Source organism: Bos indicus, chromosome 2, assembly GCF_029378745.1.
Source record: "Bos indicus isolate NIAB-ARS_2022 breed Sahiwal x Tharparkar chromosome 2, NIAB-ARS_B.indTharparkar_mat_pri_1.0, whole genome shotgun sequence".
Lineage (NCBI taxonomy): Eukaryota > Metazoa > Chordata > Mammalia > Artiodactyla > Bovidae > Bos > Bos indicus.
In genome coordinates, this window is record NC_091761.1 from 60,388,281 (window position 1) to 60,407,620 (window position 19,340).

General features: G+C 38.7%; 1 protein-coding gene across 1 annotated transcript in view; it reads right to left on the minus strand.

Moving 5' to 3' along the window:
* The window catches only part of THSD7B (thrombospondin type 1 domain containing 7B), a 1,073,031-nt gene that overhangs the window by 926,957 nt on the left and 126,734 nt on the right, over positions 1-19,340 (minus strand). The window contains exon 2 of the mRNA XM_070768428.1: positions 9,280-9,451. Within this exon, the coding sequence (XP_070624529.1) occupies positions 9,280-9,418 (139 nt within the window). The 5' untranslated portion in view covers positions 9,419-9,451. The remainder of the gene's footprint in view (positions 1-9,279; positions 9,452-19,340) is intronic.

A 19,340-nucleotide genomic window follows, 5' to 3' on the forward strand; every position in this document is an offset into this window, starting at 1 on the left:
TTTGAAAGATGAAACAGAATAAATATTTTACAAATTACAATAAAAATGCAAACAAAATAAAAAAACAGGGGAAAACTGAAGATCAATTAGAGAGGTAAAACACCATTCCAAGGTGTTTCAGAAGGAAGAGAGACAACACAAAATAAATCTCAGAACTGCAGAGCATGAGCATACTGGTAAAATATTCTCCTAATGGCCAATAAAATAAAGGTGAAAGGACTCACTTCAAAATACATAATTAAGAAATTTCAGAATTTTGTGGATAGAAAGAAGATTCAGAAAGAGGGAAAGAACAAACACGTAACATACAGAGATAAGATCAGAATGACATAAACCTTCCTAGCAACAACACCAGAGAAGGCAACAGCACCCCACTCCTGTACTCTTGCCTGGAAGATCCCATGGACAGAGAAGCCTAGTAGGCTACAGTCCATGGGGTGGCTAAGAGTCGGACACGACTGAGCAACTTCACTTTCACTTTTCACTTTCATGCACTGGAGAAGGAAATGGCAACCCACTCCGGTGCTCTTGCCTGGAGAATCCCAGGGACGGGGGAGCCTGGTGGGCTGCCATCTATGGGGTTGCACAGAGTCGGACACGACTGAAGCGACTTAGCAGCAGCAGCAACAACAACCCAGGAGGCTGGAATAGAGTAGAGCAAAACCTTCAAAATTCTGAGGGAAAAGTGCTTTTTAACCCTGAACTCTACACCCAAGCTATCAGTCAAGCAGAGACCCTTTCAGACATGAAAAATTACTTCCAGTGTATCCTATTTTAGCAATTCTAGAAAATAAAGCAACAAAAGCAGAGAGACACAAAACCAGGAAAACAAGGAGTTCAGGATGAGAAACTGCAGCAGTCCACACTGAATAGAGGACACGGGGCTGTGGAAATATCTCCCAAAGAAAAAATATAATAGAGTGTTCGGAATTGTGCTGAAATTTCAAAAAACTAATAATGAGCATGTCAACTGGAGCATCAGAGGAAAGCAGCAGTAAACTTGAAGAAGGCAAAGCAAAGAAAAGATGAGGTAATTTTTTAATTTCTATATAAGACAAAAAGTTGAAAGGAGGATGTAGTATACTGCTTGACTTAGCAGAGTATCTATCTATGTAGAAATAATAATACAGTCACTGTTCATTGATATAAGTATTCTGATATAACTGCTTTCATGGGAGGCAGTAAGTAGGGAAAGATGTAGGTAGATGAGAGAAAAAGTCTCAACTAACATAAGAGAAAATAAATTGCAAATATTCAACATGTAAATTAAGGAACATCAATAATGAGTACATTACTTAGAAATCTGGAGGTAAGCAATAAGTCAAAACTGGCCGCCTCTGAGGAAATTAAATGGAAGACAACATGCAACTGTAATATATCAACATAAGTGAAGTGAAGTCGCTCAGTCGTGACCAACTCTTTGCGACCCCATGGAATGTAGCCTACCAGGCTCCTTCATCCATGGGATTTTCCAGGCAAGAGTACTGGAATGGGTTGCCATTTCCTTCTCCAGAGGATCTTCCCAACCCAGGGATCGAACCCGGGTCTCCCGCATTGTGGGCAGATGCTTTACTGTCTGAGCCAAATTACAGAAATAAATTTCTTACTCTGTGTACCTATTTTCTTTTTTATGACAGTTGTGTTCAACACCTTTCCTAGAGATGATCAAAAATGGTACTGGAACCAAGGAACAAGAAAATAAGGATGATTAATTTTCATATTTACTGATTTATAAGGTTGACTTTGGTTTTCATCATTTCATATCCTTTCTTCAATATATATTTCAGGTTCTAGAATAACAAGGATCTGATGTTCTATTTCTTCGGTCTCTACTCCTTACTTCTCAACTTCCATAAATACACACTCACAGTGGCCCTCATTTCACAAGTACTTAATGTGCTAGGGATATTCTGTGTAACAGTTATCCATGTTCTAGGTACTGAGAAAGTATCAGTGAATAAAATCGATAGCATCTCTTTCCTCAGGGAGCCTCCATTTAGTACTATTTAGAAAAAATCAGAGTAGTTTAGTTCAAGTTATTTAGGTAATATAGACTTTTTCTGGCTTACTGAGAGAATTATAAAATTAGGGCTTGTGGTCCCCAAGGAAAAATGATTAGACATGAATCCCAGGCCATGTAAGTCTACGTTTTTTTGATATCACAGAAATAACACCACTGAGAATTTATTACACACATGGCTAAGACAAATTAATATCAATAGATGTAACCAAACGATTCCAATTTAATCAAATTCTCAGAAGAAATATTTCACAAAATTCTAGCACATATTAAAAAAAATCAGGTTTCTCCTAAGAAAGTTGTACTGCCTCTAAGATTCCTAAACTTAAATATATGCAAATATATAAAACACCATTTTTCCTTAAAGTCCTTTCAACATTGAAAACATTATTATGCAATCTATAATTAAATATTAATCTAAGATCCTTTTTTCTTACCCAACATCATTTTCATAATCCTTTTTTCTTCCAAAAAGATTGATTAATTTTGACTTATTTACTTAGTTCCTAGAACACAGGTCATTTTTTTCACCCTTTTCATTCACTGGGAAGGAATTACTGAAATTAAACTTTCCAAGAGTCTCATATAGAAAGTTTTAGAGCTAAAAAGTCAGACAAATTACTTGTGATCATTTCCTAATAAAGTACATATAGCTGTCAGATTGATCTCACCTCTTTTTCTAGTCTAAAGGAAAAAACTATACAAAATTGTATAACATAAAAGCAAGAATAAATATTTCAAATATCAAATAATATATAGCAATGATAAAAATAACAGCTAACATTTATGAGGTTATTGAAATATCAATAACCTCAGATATGCAGATGACACCACCCTTATGGCAGAAAGTGAAGAGGAACTAAAAAGCCTCTTGATGAAAGTGAAAGTGAAGAGTGAAAAAGTTGGCTTAAAGCTCAACATTCAGAAAATGAAGATCATGGCATCTGGTCCCATCACTTCATGGGAAATAGATGGGGAAACAGTGGAAACAGTGTCAGACTTTTTTTGGGGGGGCTCCAAAATCACTGCAGGTGGTGACTGCAGCCATGAAATTAAAAGACGCTTACTCCTTGGAAGGAAAGTTATGACCAACCTAGATAGCATAGACATTATGCTATGACAGTAAAGCAGAGACATTACTTTGCCAACAAAGGTTCGTCTAGTCAAGGCTATGGTTTTTCCTGTGGTCATGTATGGATGTGAGAGTTGGACTGTGAAGAAGGCTGAGCGCCGAAGAATTGATGCTTTTGAACTGTGGTGTTGGAGAAGACTCTTGAGAGTCCCTTGGACTGCAAGGAGATCCAACCAGTCCACTCTGAAGGAGATCAGCCCTGGGATTTCTTTGGAAGGAATGATGCTGAAGCTCAAACTCCAGTACTTTGGCCACCTCATGCGAAGAGTTGACTCATTGGAAAAGATCCTGATGTTGGGAGGGATTGGGGGCAGGAGGAGAAGGGGACGCCAGAGGATGAGATGGCTGGATGGCATCACTGACTCGATGGACGTGAGTCTGAGTGAACTCCGGGAGTTGGTGATGAACAGGGAGGCCTGGCGTGCTGTGATTCATGGGGTCGCAAAGAGTTGGACACAACTGAGCGACTTAACTGAACTGAACTGAACATTTATGAGTAGCTACTATACACTAGGTTTTTCAATATATTTGTTTTACTGTAATTTTCAAAACAGTTCTCTGAAGTATGTACTGCCCTCATTTTGATAGATAAATAGGGCTCAGAGAGATTAAAGAACTTTCTCCTCTCTAGACCCTTGGGACTTGAATGTGAATCTGCCTGTGTACAAAGTATACAAAGTACACTCTGCCTAGTACACTGAGTGATCTCTGAAGATGACTTAGGATCATTAGAACAACCTCTCACAAAGAAACAAATACATAATTTTTTTTCCTGTCATACCTCATTATTCATAACAAATAGTTTTCGAGTCTTTTTATAAATACTTGTAAAATGTAATTTGGAATAGTGAAAATGTTCTGGAACTAGATAGCAGCAATGTTTCCAACACACCATGAATATACTAAATATCACTGAATTGTACACTTTAAAACGGTTAAAATGGTAAAGTTTATGTTATGTGTATTTTACCACCGTAATTTTTTTTTAAAGGCATTTGGCCCCAAGGAAGTACATTAGAAACTTACCCTTTACCTACACAGGATTACAGATTTCAAGGCTGCCTCTACATTTCTAACACTGTACATTTAAATTTGACCTCGCTGATATGGACTTCCAAACATCTGGTTCTAGGAGCGACCTGCCTCCTGAATTCAGACCCAACTTCCTGATCAGCATATCCATGTGAATTTCCAACAGGCTTATAAATCGAACCTGTCCTATGCCAAGTTCCTCATATTCCCCTACGCAGGCTCCTTCCCAGTCAGCCCAGGTTAAATAATGGCAATTCCACTCTCCGAGCTGCTCAGAGCAAACCTTCAGGCCACTGCCCTTGTATCTCTTTCCCTCCTCCTCCCTACATCAGTAAATCATGATGGTTTTACCTGAAAACACTGTTTCTCAACCTGGGCACTGTTGGCAAGTGGGGAAGGGATAAGTCTTTGTTGTGGGGGTCTGTCCTGTGCATTTTAGAATGTTTAGCAACATCCCCGGCTTCTACTTTGCTGTTGGTAGCACACCCCAGTTGTGACAACCAGTTGTGACAATCCTAAATGTCCTCTGCTGGGCAAAATTTTCCCTGATTGAAAACCAGACCTTATATATAGCAAAACTCAACCCGTTCTTACCACCTTCACTGACATGACCTTGGTTCAAGCTATTATCATCAACTGACCTTATTTCTACAGTAGCTTCCTAACTAGTCTCCTTGTTTCCAGTTCCTCGACTGATCACCCAAGATAATCCTATTAAAGTATTATAAAGAAAAAGAAAAAAAAAAGATCATGTCACCACTCTCTAAAACCTCTCCATGCCTTTCTATCTCACCCAAGAGCAAAAGCCAAAATTGTATCCTGATCTATGAAGACATACCTGATTTGGGTGCCCTTTCCCCTCTGACCTGACCTCCCATCACTGCCCACCATGTTTGCTCTGCTCCAGAATGTTGGACTCTTCTCTGGTCCTCAAACAAGCCACACCTACATCTGTCTCAGGACCTTTTGACCTTGTTGTTCTCTTCCTGTGGGATATTCATCCTGATTTTCCCATGCCTGGCTCCCTTACTTCCTTCAGGTCTTTACTCAAATTCCCTTCCTCAGTGGGGGAGCCCCTAGCCCCCCCATTTCAAATGTCACTCTCTTGCCTATCACTTATGTGTGGACTCTAAAAATGGATATAAATGAACTTATTTACCAAACAGAAACAAACTTACCCACATAGAAAACAAACTTATGGCTACCAAAAGGGAAAGGTGGGAAGGAGGGATAAATCAAAAATTTGGGAGTAAGAGATACACACCACTATACATAAAACAGATAAACAGTAAGAACCCTCTGTATAGCACAGGGACTACTACTCAATATTTTGTAATACTTATATGGGAAAAGAATATGAAAAAGAATATACATATAACTGAATCACTTTGCTGAACACCTGAAACTTAACACAACATTGCAAATCAAATATATTCTAATAAAAAATAAATTTTAAAAACTACAAAAAAATAGTCATCTCTCATCTATCATTGCATATCCCTCCTCCTTTCCTTACCTTTTCTTCTAAGCCCTCATCACCAACCAATACACTCCGTTTAACTTCTGGACTGTGTTTATTAATCTGTTCATGAAGATCAAGGATTTGTCTCTTTTATTCTCAACTTTTTTCTAAGAACACCTGGCACATAGCAAGGTCTCATCAAGGATCAGAAGAATGAAGCAACCTCTCAGAACTAGTACTGAGGAATTTTTAAAGAGATCACTAGTTATCATAGCTTCAGAGACCATAATGTGCTCATCTCCAGGAAGCAAGCAGACAGCAATAGTATATGTTTACTTAAGACAACAAACAGCATCACTCCTTATCTGGTATTTTTGCTGACATGATCCTTCTTTCTTGGCTGACAGAAGCCAAACACTAAATATAGATCAATGGATCTCATCACAATGATGACAGGCATTCAATAGCCTTGCTGGATCAATGACCCCACAGCCTGTACCTCACCAGACTCTCCCTTAGTAGAGAAAACATAGCAACATAATTCATCACTCACTTATTTTTCATCAATCCATTGTTTTTCCACAGCCAAGACACACTTAGAAATGCCTCTGATTTGGCTGAGGTTGACTAACACCTAATCTATGTATGCCGGAAAAACAATAGATAAAGCAAAGAGCTTAAATGACTGGCACTACAATCTAAATAGGGAGGATGGTTTCTAGGTTTCTAAAATAAGGTATATTTATCTGGGTCTCCATGGAAATCTGTTCAAATTCCAGATTATACTGGACCTGAGTTGTTGGGTTTGATAATATACTCCAAAAATGCAGCTAATTTCAACTGCAATTGAGTTTTTAATTCAAATAAAATATAATAAACCACACATAAGTAGGTATAGATGCTAAGCGGGCTAACTTGTTTCAGTCATGTCTGACTCTTTGCAACGCTATGGACCGTAGCCTTCCAGGCTCCTCTGTCCACAGAATTCTCCAGGCAAGAATATTGGAGTGGGTAGCCACGCCCTCCTCCAGGGGATCCTCCTGACCCAGGGATTGAATCAATGTCTCTGGCACCTCCTACATTGGTAGGCAGGTTCTTTACCACTAGCAGAACCTGGGAAAGCCCTGAGGTTGTCTTTCTAGGTGATGACCCAGAATTGCTCTAGGGCATGTGACTTCTCAAACTGATTTATCTCTTACCTTTAAAAGAATAGTGCATTCATGTCAGTACTATTCATAATAACAAAAAGCTAAAAGCTAGTGAAATGGCCATGCAATAGAGGAAGAATAGATAAGCAAATGAAGCACTGATTAAATAAATTCATAAAACTGCAAAAGAAAACTATACAACCAATAAAAGATGAAATTGACCCATGTGCACTAGTCTGTAATATTCACCAAGTCATTACATGCTGAAAGCAACATGCAGAGTAAGACACCACCAAGTATGATTCTGATTGTATGAAGTACTGTGTGTCTGTATGTACATGTTGTTGCTGTTGTTTAATCACTAAATTGTGTCCGACTCTTTTGCAACGCTATGGTCTGTAGCCTGCCAGGCTCCACTGACCATGGAATTTCCCAGGCTCTAAGAATACTGGAGTGGGTTGCCATTTCCTTCTCAAGGGATCTTCCTGACCCAGGATTGAACCAGCATATCCTGCATTGACAGGAGAATTCTTTACCACTGAGCCAACAGAAAAGCTCATATGTACACATAGGTATGTACAAATCAGAAATTTTCAGATCCACATTCTCTACCATTTCACACTCAGCTTCCCATCCAAAAGGCAGAACCATAACTAGTAATAATAATAAAACATATGTGTGTGTAATTTGGGATTTATATATACAACTATGCATAGAGAGGTACTTCCTTACATGTGCAAGGGATGTTTCTGAAGGATATATAAGAAATTGGAATACACAGCCTAGACTTTGGGTTTTAATTTTATATTTCTGAGATCTTTTTTACTTTTAAAATGACTGATCACATACAAGGAATAAATTAATAATTTATGAATGAAACCATACAGGAAAACATACATTATTACCTTTTTGATGGCACATAAATGAGAGAAAGAAGTAACGAATACCAGGGAAAATGAGAGTGATGACATGGATATTCATTTTGAACAGTGCAAAGCATCCGATGGGAAGGATTCTCACTTCTAAAACTTCAGTGTGACAGTCGCCACAGTGCCCCTCACGGTAGAGTGGGTCTGTGCCACCTTGCTCCATTGACCTACTTTTAGAAAAGCACACCTATTTTTAAAGTTTGCTTCAAAATAAACCCATTTTCTTAATACATGCCATTCACATTTCAGATTCTCTACTCTCCATCTTAATTGCACTTTTTTGAGAACTTTAGACCAGAGTACAGCCATACAAATGTGTTTATCTGGATTTGATCAAATGTGAAGTCTTTTCTGACTAAGTCTTTTCTGACTAAAATAAAATAACCCCTTTGCAAAAATGCAATCTTGACTTTTACAACTATTTCCAAAGCTTTCTAAAACTACTGTGAGGTAAAAAATGAAAATCACTAATGTGGTATTAGAGTCCACAATTAAATTAATTTATAAGGGCTTTAATGCAATTAAATTTCCTCCAGACTGTATCTCTAATGGTGCTGGGGTTTTACTTAATTTACTTTAAAGCATAATTCACTTTCGTTTTTGCAAAGCCATTTAAATATTACAAATATCACTTTTATACATATTTCCATGGTGACATAATATGTTTTCAGTCTATTTAATTTACAGATGATGAGCCTAAAATGAAAATTCTCCAAGGACCATAGATCTTTTATGACATCACAGTTTCCAATTCTAAGATATTAGGTGTATAAGTTATCTGTATTTGCTAGAATGGACTCTTGAAACAGTAATAGTATTTTAAATGATCTGATTGTGAAACTTGGAGAAAAATAAAATCTACAACAAAGAAAAAACATCAGTGATATAAAGAGCCAAGATGTTTGGGTTTATGATTTAAGTTGATAAAGTATTAGCCTTTAAAATTAAACAGTGCTCTTCCACAGTCACATTAAGGAAATATTTAGAAAAGAAAATAATTTATATGCAAGTCTCCAAACCTCAACTTATTCATATACTCATGTACAAGGTAGCTAAGGATCTCCAGACACACTAAGGCCACTGTATAATCACAGCTAATGGGCAAAGCTGTTCAGATAATTTTCCATGCTTCAAAACTTAAATATTCAGAAGGTATGCTAGAAAATATACAATAATAAATACCTAGCTAGTTTCTACCATAAAAGAAAGAGACACAAATTAATATTTCAAATCATTTTGAGGATATCAACTAAATTCAGATGCCATTTTCACTACAAATGTGTTGCACAGTGGTGATATATTGACAAAGGAGAAGCAGACGTAACTATGGAGATCATAACTTTAATTGACAACAACATGAAAATTCAGAAGGATAACAAGCATCACGGTTGGAAGTGACAATACAGGAATAAGAATCAAATGTATTATAAAGAAGAACCTATTTTTTCTCCTCTCTGGAGATTTCCCACTCCTCCATGAGTAAAAAGGACAAGAATGGACAGAATATTCTTCTCGTTAATGAAAATGGGACAAAGGAACATCCAGGACATGCCTACCTGGTTTCCAGATGAACTGATTATCCTTTTTGCCTTCCAAATGAGCTGCATGGGACAGCAAGAGAGAAAGTAACAGAAATAGCTTCCTCATGCTCCTCCATACCCAGCCAGTGACAGCCAGATTATACTTCGGAAACATTCTTCAGAATTCAACCTCTTGACTTTCCTATTCCTAAAAGAAAAAAAAAGAACATCATGTAAGTTTCTTCTGTAAAGAAATTACAAAAACTCACTTCAGCCGCTAGAACTTTTAGCAAAATGGCATTATAAATGTTCAAGATCATAAAGAGAGTACATGGAATATTGTTAATAATATTTTAAGGTCAGATGTGAATTATTCCATGTTTTCAATCCTTACCCATGGGAGGCGGGTTCTTTACCACTAGTGCCACCTGGGAAGCCCTTACCCATGGCAGGTGCTATCAATTCTAAGGGCTCTGTGAGTGCACTGTCCACAGTCCCCCATACAGTTTATCCTTGTTTTTAAGAGCAGGGTTGGCAGATACCTAGTATACTCCCTCCTTCTATTCAGTCAAACTCCTTGAGGATCCCATGATTTGGGGAGAAAGATCAGCATATACAGCAAAGTTCAAAATAGGACAATGAATGCTCTAACAGTGGTATTAAGAAAGTGAGAGGGAACGATTTAGAAGAAGGCAATTAGTTCCCCTGTGATGAGAAAACAAAAACAACAAAAAAAAGGGAACTCTCACACAAGGTAACATTTGAGATAAGCCAGAGGAAAAGGGCTTGAACGTGTCAGGAAGGCATTTCAGGCTGGCTGAGAGAACTAGGTGCTGAGATGCATTTTGTATTTGGGACCAGGGAGTGGGCCAGTGGCTACAATGAAGGACACAAAGGGGAGGGTGGAATGGACAGAGATGAGATTTAGCATATAGGTTGGGAGCAAATTATAAAAAGCCTTGAATGTCATGTGAGGGTTTTGGGGTCCATTCTGTAAATATCAGTAAGAATCACAAGGGAGCAAATGAATTGTACATAACTGACATCAGTGAACAAAATGGATCACAAAGAAATTGAGGCCGGTTTAGAAACTAGGTAAATATTCCAGACAAGTACTGGTAAATGAAAGGATCAGAAGAAATTTCAAAATTTAGTTTACAGGCTAGATGTGATGGATTTGGTTACCAATTGGATGAGATGTATGAGAGAGATAAGATAGAAAGACAGATTCCAGAGCTGATGGGACCCCTCGACCAAAAAGGAGAAACAGGAAGAGGAGCAGATTTTCAAAAGAAGATTAAGACAATTTCCTTAAGAGAATATCAAATCTGATGTGCCTGCAGGACACAATCCTGCAGGTAGTTTCCCAAAAGACATAAGAAGATTCTACACCGAGTTAAAGAGATCTAGGGTGAACACGAAAGTTACTCATTTAGTTGTGTCTGACACTTTGTGATCCCTTGATCGCCAGGCTCCTCTGTCCATGTGATTTCTCAGGCAAGAATACTGGAGTGGGTTGCTATTTCCATCTCCAGGGGATCTTCCTGACCTGCCCCAAAACATAATGTTAGAAAAATATATTGATAGGTAAAAGGCGAAAAAAGGATATGTTAGAAAAATATTACATATGTTAGAAAAATACACTGATAGATAAAAGGTGATAAAAGGATAAAACAGTAAGAGTGTCAAGGATAGAAGTTATTGTCCATAAACATTTACCAAAGAATTGCGGAAAGTGGGGAGCAAGTCTGACTGTGAATTTCCTAGTTAAAAAAAAAAAAGACAAAAAGAAGTGGCTACTACGGCCCTCATATACAGAGGAGTAAAGTATATGTTCTTTTCATATTGTTTTAGGAGAAGCCATCACCCTGCTCCCAAGCAGTGGTGGAATCAACCCCGAGAGTTCTCATCAACACAGATGCCGTGCTGAGTCATGCACTCAACGCATCCCTTCATCAATAAAACAGACAACAGCAATCTGCAGTCAGTGGGGTCTCCGGCTCTTGTAGAACACTCCAAGGGTACAGGGACAAAGTACAAGTCAGTGAAAATGATGCTGCAAGGAGTCAAGCAATGAAGTTCAAGTACACGGCTCTCTGATGACTTGACTTGGTCCAGGGATGAAGAGAATACTTGGATAAGCAACCAAAAGCTTCTCTTCTGTTTCTGCATTGCGTACCAATATCGAAAGAGTGGAGTGCTGCCGCTAAAACGAAACAGAGCTCCCCTGCTTGACTGTTCCCAGGAGTGGCCTATTAGACTATCCCATGGAACCTGTGAGGCACTACTGGACACACTTCATAAACCTCTGGATGAGACCCATGCTGTACCCTTACATGAGACACTTCTGTGCACATATACATACATATACTTTAGACGATGGGTATTTCAGGTTGCTAATGGCAAAACCACGTGCTTAACAAGCAACACAACAAGGAAAGGTTTGCGAATTTCACTATGATATTTTAAAGTCTGCACACATACACACGCATGCAAGTAGTCAATTCATTCTTCATAATACAGATTTGCTACAAAAACTTTGGTGTGCACATTTTGTAGAAGGTACCATTACCATTAATTCCATGAAGGCAGCTGAAAAATACCTAAATACTGCCCCCATTATACAACATGGGTAGACATGTTGAGACATGTAGAGAAAGACAAATGTCATATGATGTCTCTTACATGTGGAATCTAAAAAGGAATAGTACAAATGAACTTACATACAAAACAGAAGTAGAGTCACAGAGAGGGAAAACAAACTTGATCATTAAAAAAGAGAAGGGGGAGGTATAAATTAGGAGTTTGGGATTAAAATATACAGACTGCTATACAGAAAAGAGGTAACTAACAAGGACCTACTGTATAACATGGGGGCTATATTCAATATCTCTTAATAATCTATAGTGAAAAAGAATCCAAAAAAGAATGCATATATAATGTTTAACTGAATCACTTTACTGTACACCTGAAAATAATACAAAATTGTAAATTAACTATATTTCAATGAAAAAAAATTTTAAAGACAAGATAACTTCCTAGTGAATCCTACAAATCAAATTAGCTTAAAAATAAATACCCCTGGGAAAGCAAATGAATTGGCTTTCTGTATAATGATGGGTTTAAGTCATTGTAATGTCAGAGAACTTTTGATAAAAAGGATGATTCGTGTTTTAGGGCAGTTGATCTTACGCTATTATTATTACTATTAATACACTAATTAACCAGCAGGACCAGCTCTCTACTGAGACCACTTCTTTTGTGATAGGAAATCACCAGGGTATAGGTGATGACTTTGTTCATTCTCATTGTTGGAGACAGACTTTCAGCATATCTAAGAGCATGTTCGTGTCATTACAAGGTAAGCCAAAGAGATGGAGGGCTGAAAGCATGTTTGTTCAACTCTAAATGGCCATAAGTGAGAAGCCAAAAAAAGATTTAAAAGGATTTGGAGTTCCAGTGAGACTGCATGTAAGCGTAAGCTGGATTGATTAGACAATAATTTATGTATAAATAAATGTATATATAAATATCTTGAATTTTGCATCAATCTTTGGTTTTTTTTATTGCAAGACCTGAACAGAGTTGCTGTGAGATTACAAGAAGTAGGCTTCCTCACTGGCACAGAGCTCCGTACTAACTCTGCAAAGGGACCCACTGGCTTTAAGGGTCCTTTTGTGTTCACCTAAGCCAGTGGTAGATCACTGAAGAAAGTGGCTTACAGACTCCTGTCCTCATCATTATCTCCTGGCTATCACTGATTAATAAGGATAATGACAGTAAAGACATAGAGAACAGACTTGTGGTTGCCAAGGGGGAGGGAGCCTGGGACTTTGGGACTAGCAGGTGCAAAGGATGGATGATGGATAAACAACAAGGTCCTACTGTATAGCATAGGAAACTATATTCAATATCCTATGATAAACCATATAAAGAAATATATATATATATATGTCTATGTGTGTATCTGATTCACTTTGCTGTACAGCATAAATTAACACAATATTGTAAATCAACTATACTTCAATAAAATTAATTTTTTAAAAAAAGGATAGTGACAGTAGCAACCTACAACTAATCTTGATTTAAAAAAAAAAAAAAATGAAATGGAAATCTTAGAGAATGCACCAAAGCATCTCAGTTCAGGAGGCCACAGCAATTTTACTCCTAAAAACACCCACACATTTTTAGCATCTGTACTAGCTAAAACCCTATACCTCGTTACCTCTCTTTTCCCAAGAAACGTGGGAACAGAGGATGGGAAATTAGGCTTGAAGAAGTTTCCACCATTTGCCATGCTTTATATCCACTCGTAAATGGAGAATCTCTGCTGAGTTGATGGAGCGTGCAGGATGGAGCTTGAACACAGGTTTGTCTTACTCCACTAAACTATGCTGTCTCTATTCTCTCTAAAGACCTGAAACTCACTGAGTTATCCCTGGGAAGTCACTAGGAGTCATACTTGTATCCATGACTTTAAAAGCCACACAAGAGTTCATAAGAAACACAATGAGAGGAAACAAGAAACAATTAAAGCTGCCACTTCTCTGTTTGTAAAACACAACTGGAAAAATGCTGTAACTACCATGAAAAAATATATTATTCAGGAAGCATGTGCTACTCACAACGGCATGAATAATTTATATCAGGAAGGTCGTTGAGTCTCCAAATCAACTTATTTACTATATATCTTAGCATCCAAAATGTATTTGCAAGGTTAGCTCTAAACTGATGAATACTAAGAGAAATAAAAAAATAGTTTCTCCTTTTAGCCTCAGTTTTCTAATCATTTAAAGGCCATTCAAACTATGAAAAATGTGCTTTACACTTCATATGCATTTCATTTTCCTTTAAATGTATTCTTATCGTTGAAGTCCTTGAATATTTAAAAAGGTAAAAAACTTTAAAATAAAATAAAAACTGTTGCAATTTGCTTACAGCCCGAAGGAACAGCAATGAGAACAGCAAACTTGACTGTGCACACCCCCATAGCGCCATCTCATGGCAACTCTGCAGAGACCATGGCTCAGTAAAGATGCCTGAGTAGCAGCGGCTAGAGGGGAGGGTGCCCACAGTTCAGATCATCTCTGTTGACCAGGATGGGAACTCCAACCAGTTGCCAAGGGCAAGGGATTGTTAACTAAACACTGGTAAAGAAGCCAGAGAAGCATTTCCTTTTTCTCAGCCTTTTGCCTAATTTCTGATTGCAGTATTGTGCGCTGCATTCCATCCCACATAATCTGTCAATATACAAAATATTGTCCTAAGCACTTCACTGAACTCTCACTATAGCCTTATGAAATAGATATTCTTGTTAGCCCTCGTTTTAGAGATAAGGAAACTGAGGCACGGAGAGGTAAGTGACAAGCCCCAGGTCACAAAGGTAGTAAGTTGTTGCGATGAAACTCAGTGACCCTCCTCTGAAACTAGCACTGTGACCCAATGCCAACATAAGTCATTTTTCATAGCCTTAAAAATGTAGCTCCGTTCTAACCCTGCGTAGGATCTCTCAGCAGCTTGTACAAGGCAATTTACATATCATTTCACTTCATCCTCACATTATACTATGAGCAACTATTCCTATTTTTCAGATGTAAAAGAGACTGATCATTGAGGAGGTTAAATAATTATCCTAAGGTCACCTCAGCTAGAAAACATCACAGCTGAATTACAAAATGGCCCTGACCCCACAGCCCATATCTGTTTATAGCATCACACATGGTGACTCTGGCGGGTCACCAGCCTGGGAGCCTCAGGGTCCCACCTATGAATTGATGAAGGCCATCATCCCACAGTCCTGGGGGGTAAGGATGAAATCAAATAATGGAGGGAACATTCCCAGATGAGCACCAGCCAGGTACTTGCCAAAAAGTGAGCACTCCCTAAAAGGGTATCATTGTTCTTATTATCATGAGTGCCTGCATACTCAGTCACTCAGTCATGTCTGCCTTTTTGCAACACTTTGGACTGTAGCCCACCAGATTCCTCTGTCCATGAGATTTTTTAAGCAAGCATACTGGAGTGGGTTGCCATTTCCTCCTCCAGGGTATCTTCCCTACCCAGGGATTGAACTCAAGTCTCCTGCGTCTCCTGCACTGCAGGCAGGTTCTTTACCTGCTGAGCCATCGGGGAGGCTCCCTATTACCATGATTCTCTCAAAATTCAGAAGAGCCTTGATTCTGTGGGACTTCCCTGGTGACCCAGTGACTGGGACTCCCAATGCAAGGGACCAGAGTTCAATCCCTGATCAGGGAACTAGATCCCACACGCCTCAACTAAAGATGCCAAATCCTGCAACAAAGATTGAAGATCCCACATGCTGCAACTAAGACACAGCACAGCCAAATAAATAAACTAATAAATATTACATAAAAGAAAAAATAAAACTCTGAGTCAAGAAACGTTTCAGGGAGGGTTTGAATGTTATCCTGCCCTGCGGCAAAGGACTGGGGGATAATATTTTCAACCTCCCCATCTCTGACTGTGTGCCTTATTTCTGAAGAGCTAAAAGCACTCTGTACCAAGAGCCCCACTAAAGATTCACACTGACACTGTGAAGGAGAAAACAGGTATTATCATCTCTATTTTATGAGAAGGTAACCTCTAGCCTCACAATCACAAGATGTTTAGTAACTTCCTTAAGTCTTTTAACCACCAGCCTCTTCCTCCATGAACCTCACTGCAGAATCCTAAATTATATCAAATACAAGCATGGGGGACCTGTAAGCATATGACAAAAAATATCCAATCATGTGGTTTTTGGTTTACAGTATGACTCAAAGCCACAGGTTTGCATCACATAATAAATTCTGAAAATTTTTCACAAAATACACACAAATGCTTTACATATCTGCAAACAAACTTTTGCCACAGGACATACTACTGATAGAAATCAATTTGCCCAAACCAACTTGGTAGCTGTGGCAGACAGTACTATTTTTACCCTGTCTTCCAGAATTACAACTTTTAAAGAATGTCCACCAGCCCTGTTTGAAAACAAATCACATTTGCAGATTTCCTTGTAGCAAAGATGGCCACATGACAGTTCTGGCCAATGATCTACAAGTGTCAAGGAGATTTTTCTTTAAAAAGGCAATTTTTCTTAAAAAAAAAAAAAAAAAATATATATATATATATCCCCCAAAAAATGTGGGAAAAAAATGCGGTTCTTTGCCGTTGGCCCCTTTTCCTATGACCCCTGCCTGGAACACAGACAGTAACGTCTGGAGGTACCAGCGGCATCCAAAAACCATGGGATGAACACCACTCACTAAGAGAGATGCAGCGGGAGGCAGACAAAGCCTGAGACTCAGACACCATGATGGAGCTATAGCAACTACTTCTGGACTCTCTGATCTGTCCTAGATTGGCAATTTCTGAACTTTCTGATTTGTGTGAAAAACAGACTCCTTTATTCAAAGCCACATTTTTGTTTTCTGTTACAGGAGCTGAAAGCAACTCCTACAGCACCCAGGTCCCTGGATTCACAGTGTCTATTTATAGCAGACCTATTTGTGTGTGTGTTTCTGTCTCTGCGGATTCTACAGATTGAAACAACTTCTCTCATGATTCAAGCAACACACCTAACCTCTCTGGAAACTTGGACAAGTATGTCCCCATTTCTAAGCAAGCGAGGTTGGTTTACTCCCCATCCTGGCTTTTTTAGGTAATATGTGCATTATCCAAAGAAAAGTAGCCAGATCTGTCACTATTTTTCATGAGTGTCATCACAGTGAAAAAAGGGGCATGTCCTCTATGATGAACTATATCTAAGAGAGAACGGTAGTAATTACCCTAGCACGCTGCCTCGGATTCCCTAATAAGAACAATCCACCCATAGCGACAGAGTCTAAAATAAGAACATATTTCTGGAGCAACCTTCTACACAGTTGCCAAGCTCTCCCTGGTTTGGAAGGTATTAAGACACATTCTTGTAATTTTGGAACCAACTCATCATCACCTGATGGAAAATCATCTTGATACCTCATGGCATCACATCCTCATGACTAAATTCCTGGTTGTTGCTCAAATCTTTCATGATTCCCTCCTTAATGGCTTTTTTCAGTCAGAACTGAGCCACCAAATCTCTCTCTCTCTTATTTTTTAACTTCTCATTGGCCACTTCTTCTCAGCTTCCTTTCCAAATAGTTCCTCTTATTCCGAGCTCTAAATGAGTATACCTCTAACTTGGTCCTCAAATTCCTCTTCTTCTCTAGCTTTGCTCACTCCCCAGTAGATCTTATATAGCCATTCAGTTTTACATACGGTGCTTCATGATTCTCATTTTTCCATATTCAATCCCGTATCCCCAGTCCTGACTTCTTTCCTTAACTCACACTTGCAACTTACCAGTGAATATCACCACTTGGATATCTGAGTGCAACTCACATGGAACATACATCAAGACACTTGTGATTCTCCTGTGTCATCCATGGTCTAATTCTCCCCTCAGTGTCCCCATTTCCATAAAGGCATCATACTGCCCAGAAGACCAGGAGTTCTCCTAAACTCCTTTCTTTTTCTCACACCTGAAAACCAACCCATCAGTCAAACTAGTGGGCACAACCTTCCCAATTTGTTCAGCATCAAGCCACTTCCCATCCTCTTGCTTAGTGCCAGCCACCATCATTTCTCACCTGAGCTATGGGAAGATTCTCCTACCTGGTTTTCCTGCCTTCACTCCGGGCTGCTTCTATGCATTCTCCACAGAAAATACAGGATAATCTTTAGGAAGAAAAATGCACCTTCCTCTTTAAAGTCCTCTCATGACTTTAGAATAAAATTTAAAGATTCTGTTGGTTGGACTTCTGCTTTCTCTTGTTCTGACCACTCTCCATTCATTTCTGTAGCCCAGACACACTGGACCTTTTCTTGTTCCTCAAGGATATATAGGAGAAGGCAATGGCACCCCACTCCAGTACTCTTGCCTGGAAAATCCCATGGACGGAAGAGCCTGGTAGGCTGCAGTCCATGGGGTCTCGACTGAGCGACTTCACTTTCACTTTTCACTTTCATGCACTGGAGAAGGAAATGGCAACCCACTCCAGTGTTCTTGCCTGGAGAATCCCAGGGACAGAGGAGCCTGTTGGGCTGCTGTCTATGGGGTCACACAGAGTCGGACACGACTGAAGTGACTTAGCAGCAGCAGCAGCAGCAGCAGCAGCAAGGATATATATTCTCAAGGCCCTTGCACTACTGTTTCTTAGGTACCCATTCACATGACTTGCTTCCTCAGGTCATTAACCTCAAAGGCTTTCCCAAACCCAACTGTTCAGCACAACTGCAAGCACTCCATCCCCTTGATGTTTGTTTCTTCTGTTTCTTTGTAACACTTAAAAAAGATATACTTGACAATCTAGTGTGTATTGGTTTATTTATTTTCCTCTCCTCTAGTATCATCTAAATAGTTTATCTTGCTCACTGTTATATGCCCAGCACCCAGTATATTGCTTGGAAAATAGTAAGTGTTCATTAAATATTAGCTACGCAAATGAAAGGACTATGGAGTCTACATTTGTAGATTTTTTCCCCTAAATTCTCTTGATCTCAGACCACAATCCTGAGGAAAAGGCTTTTCCATATAATGGGAGACAGATGGATGGAGAAGCCCGTATTTCCACATTAGTTTGAATTTCTGAATTCTCTTCTCTGTGCTCAGTAAAGTTAATTTAGGTAACTTGTGAAACTGTAAAAATCAGTATGGACAACAGTAAATAGCTGAAAGATTCTTTCTACTTTACAAATAAATTACAAACATCCCAGTGTACTACCAAGAAAAGATCCAAAGAATTAAAAGTTTGATACGGTCTATGCTTTTTAAATCCTCAAGGAAAATAATCTATTTTTTTATAAAGTAGAAAAAAAAGTTAAATAGATTGATGGAAATTATATGAAAAAAACATAATGAAGTCATTAGAGAAAAAATAAAATCTGTGTCATCTCCTGTTCAGAGAAGCTTAGGTTAATAAAAAGAAATTGTATTCAATTTTAAAGCATTGCACTCTAGAAGAGTAATAAAATTAGTACAATCACTTCTGGAGATAGTTTAGGAAATAAAATAGGCACCTAATGGTGTTAGCCTGTAGTAGTGCAACCTT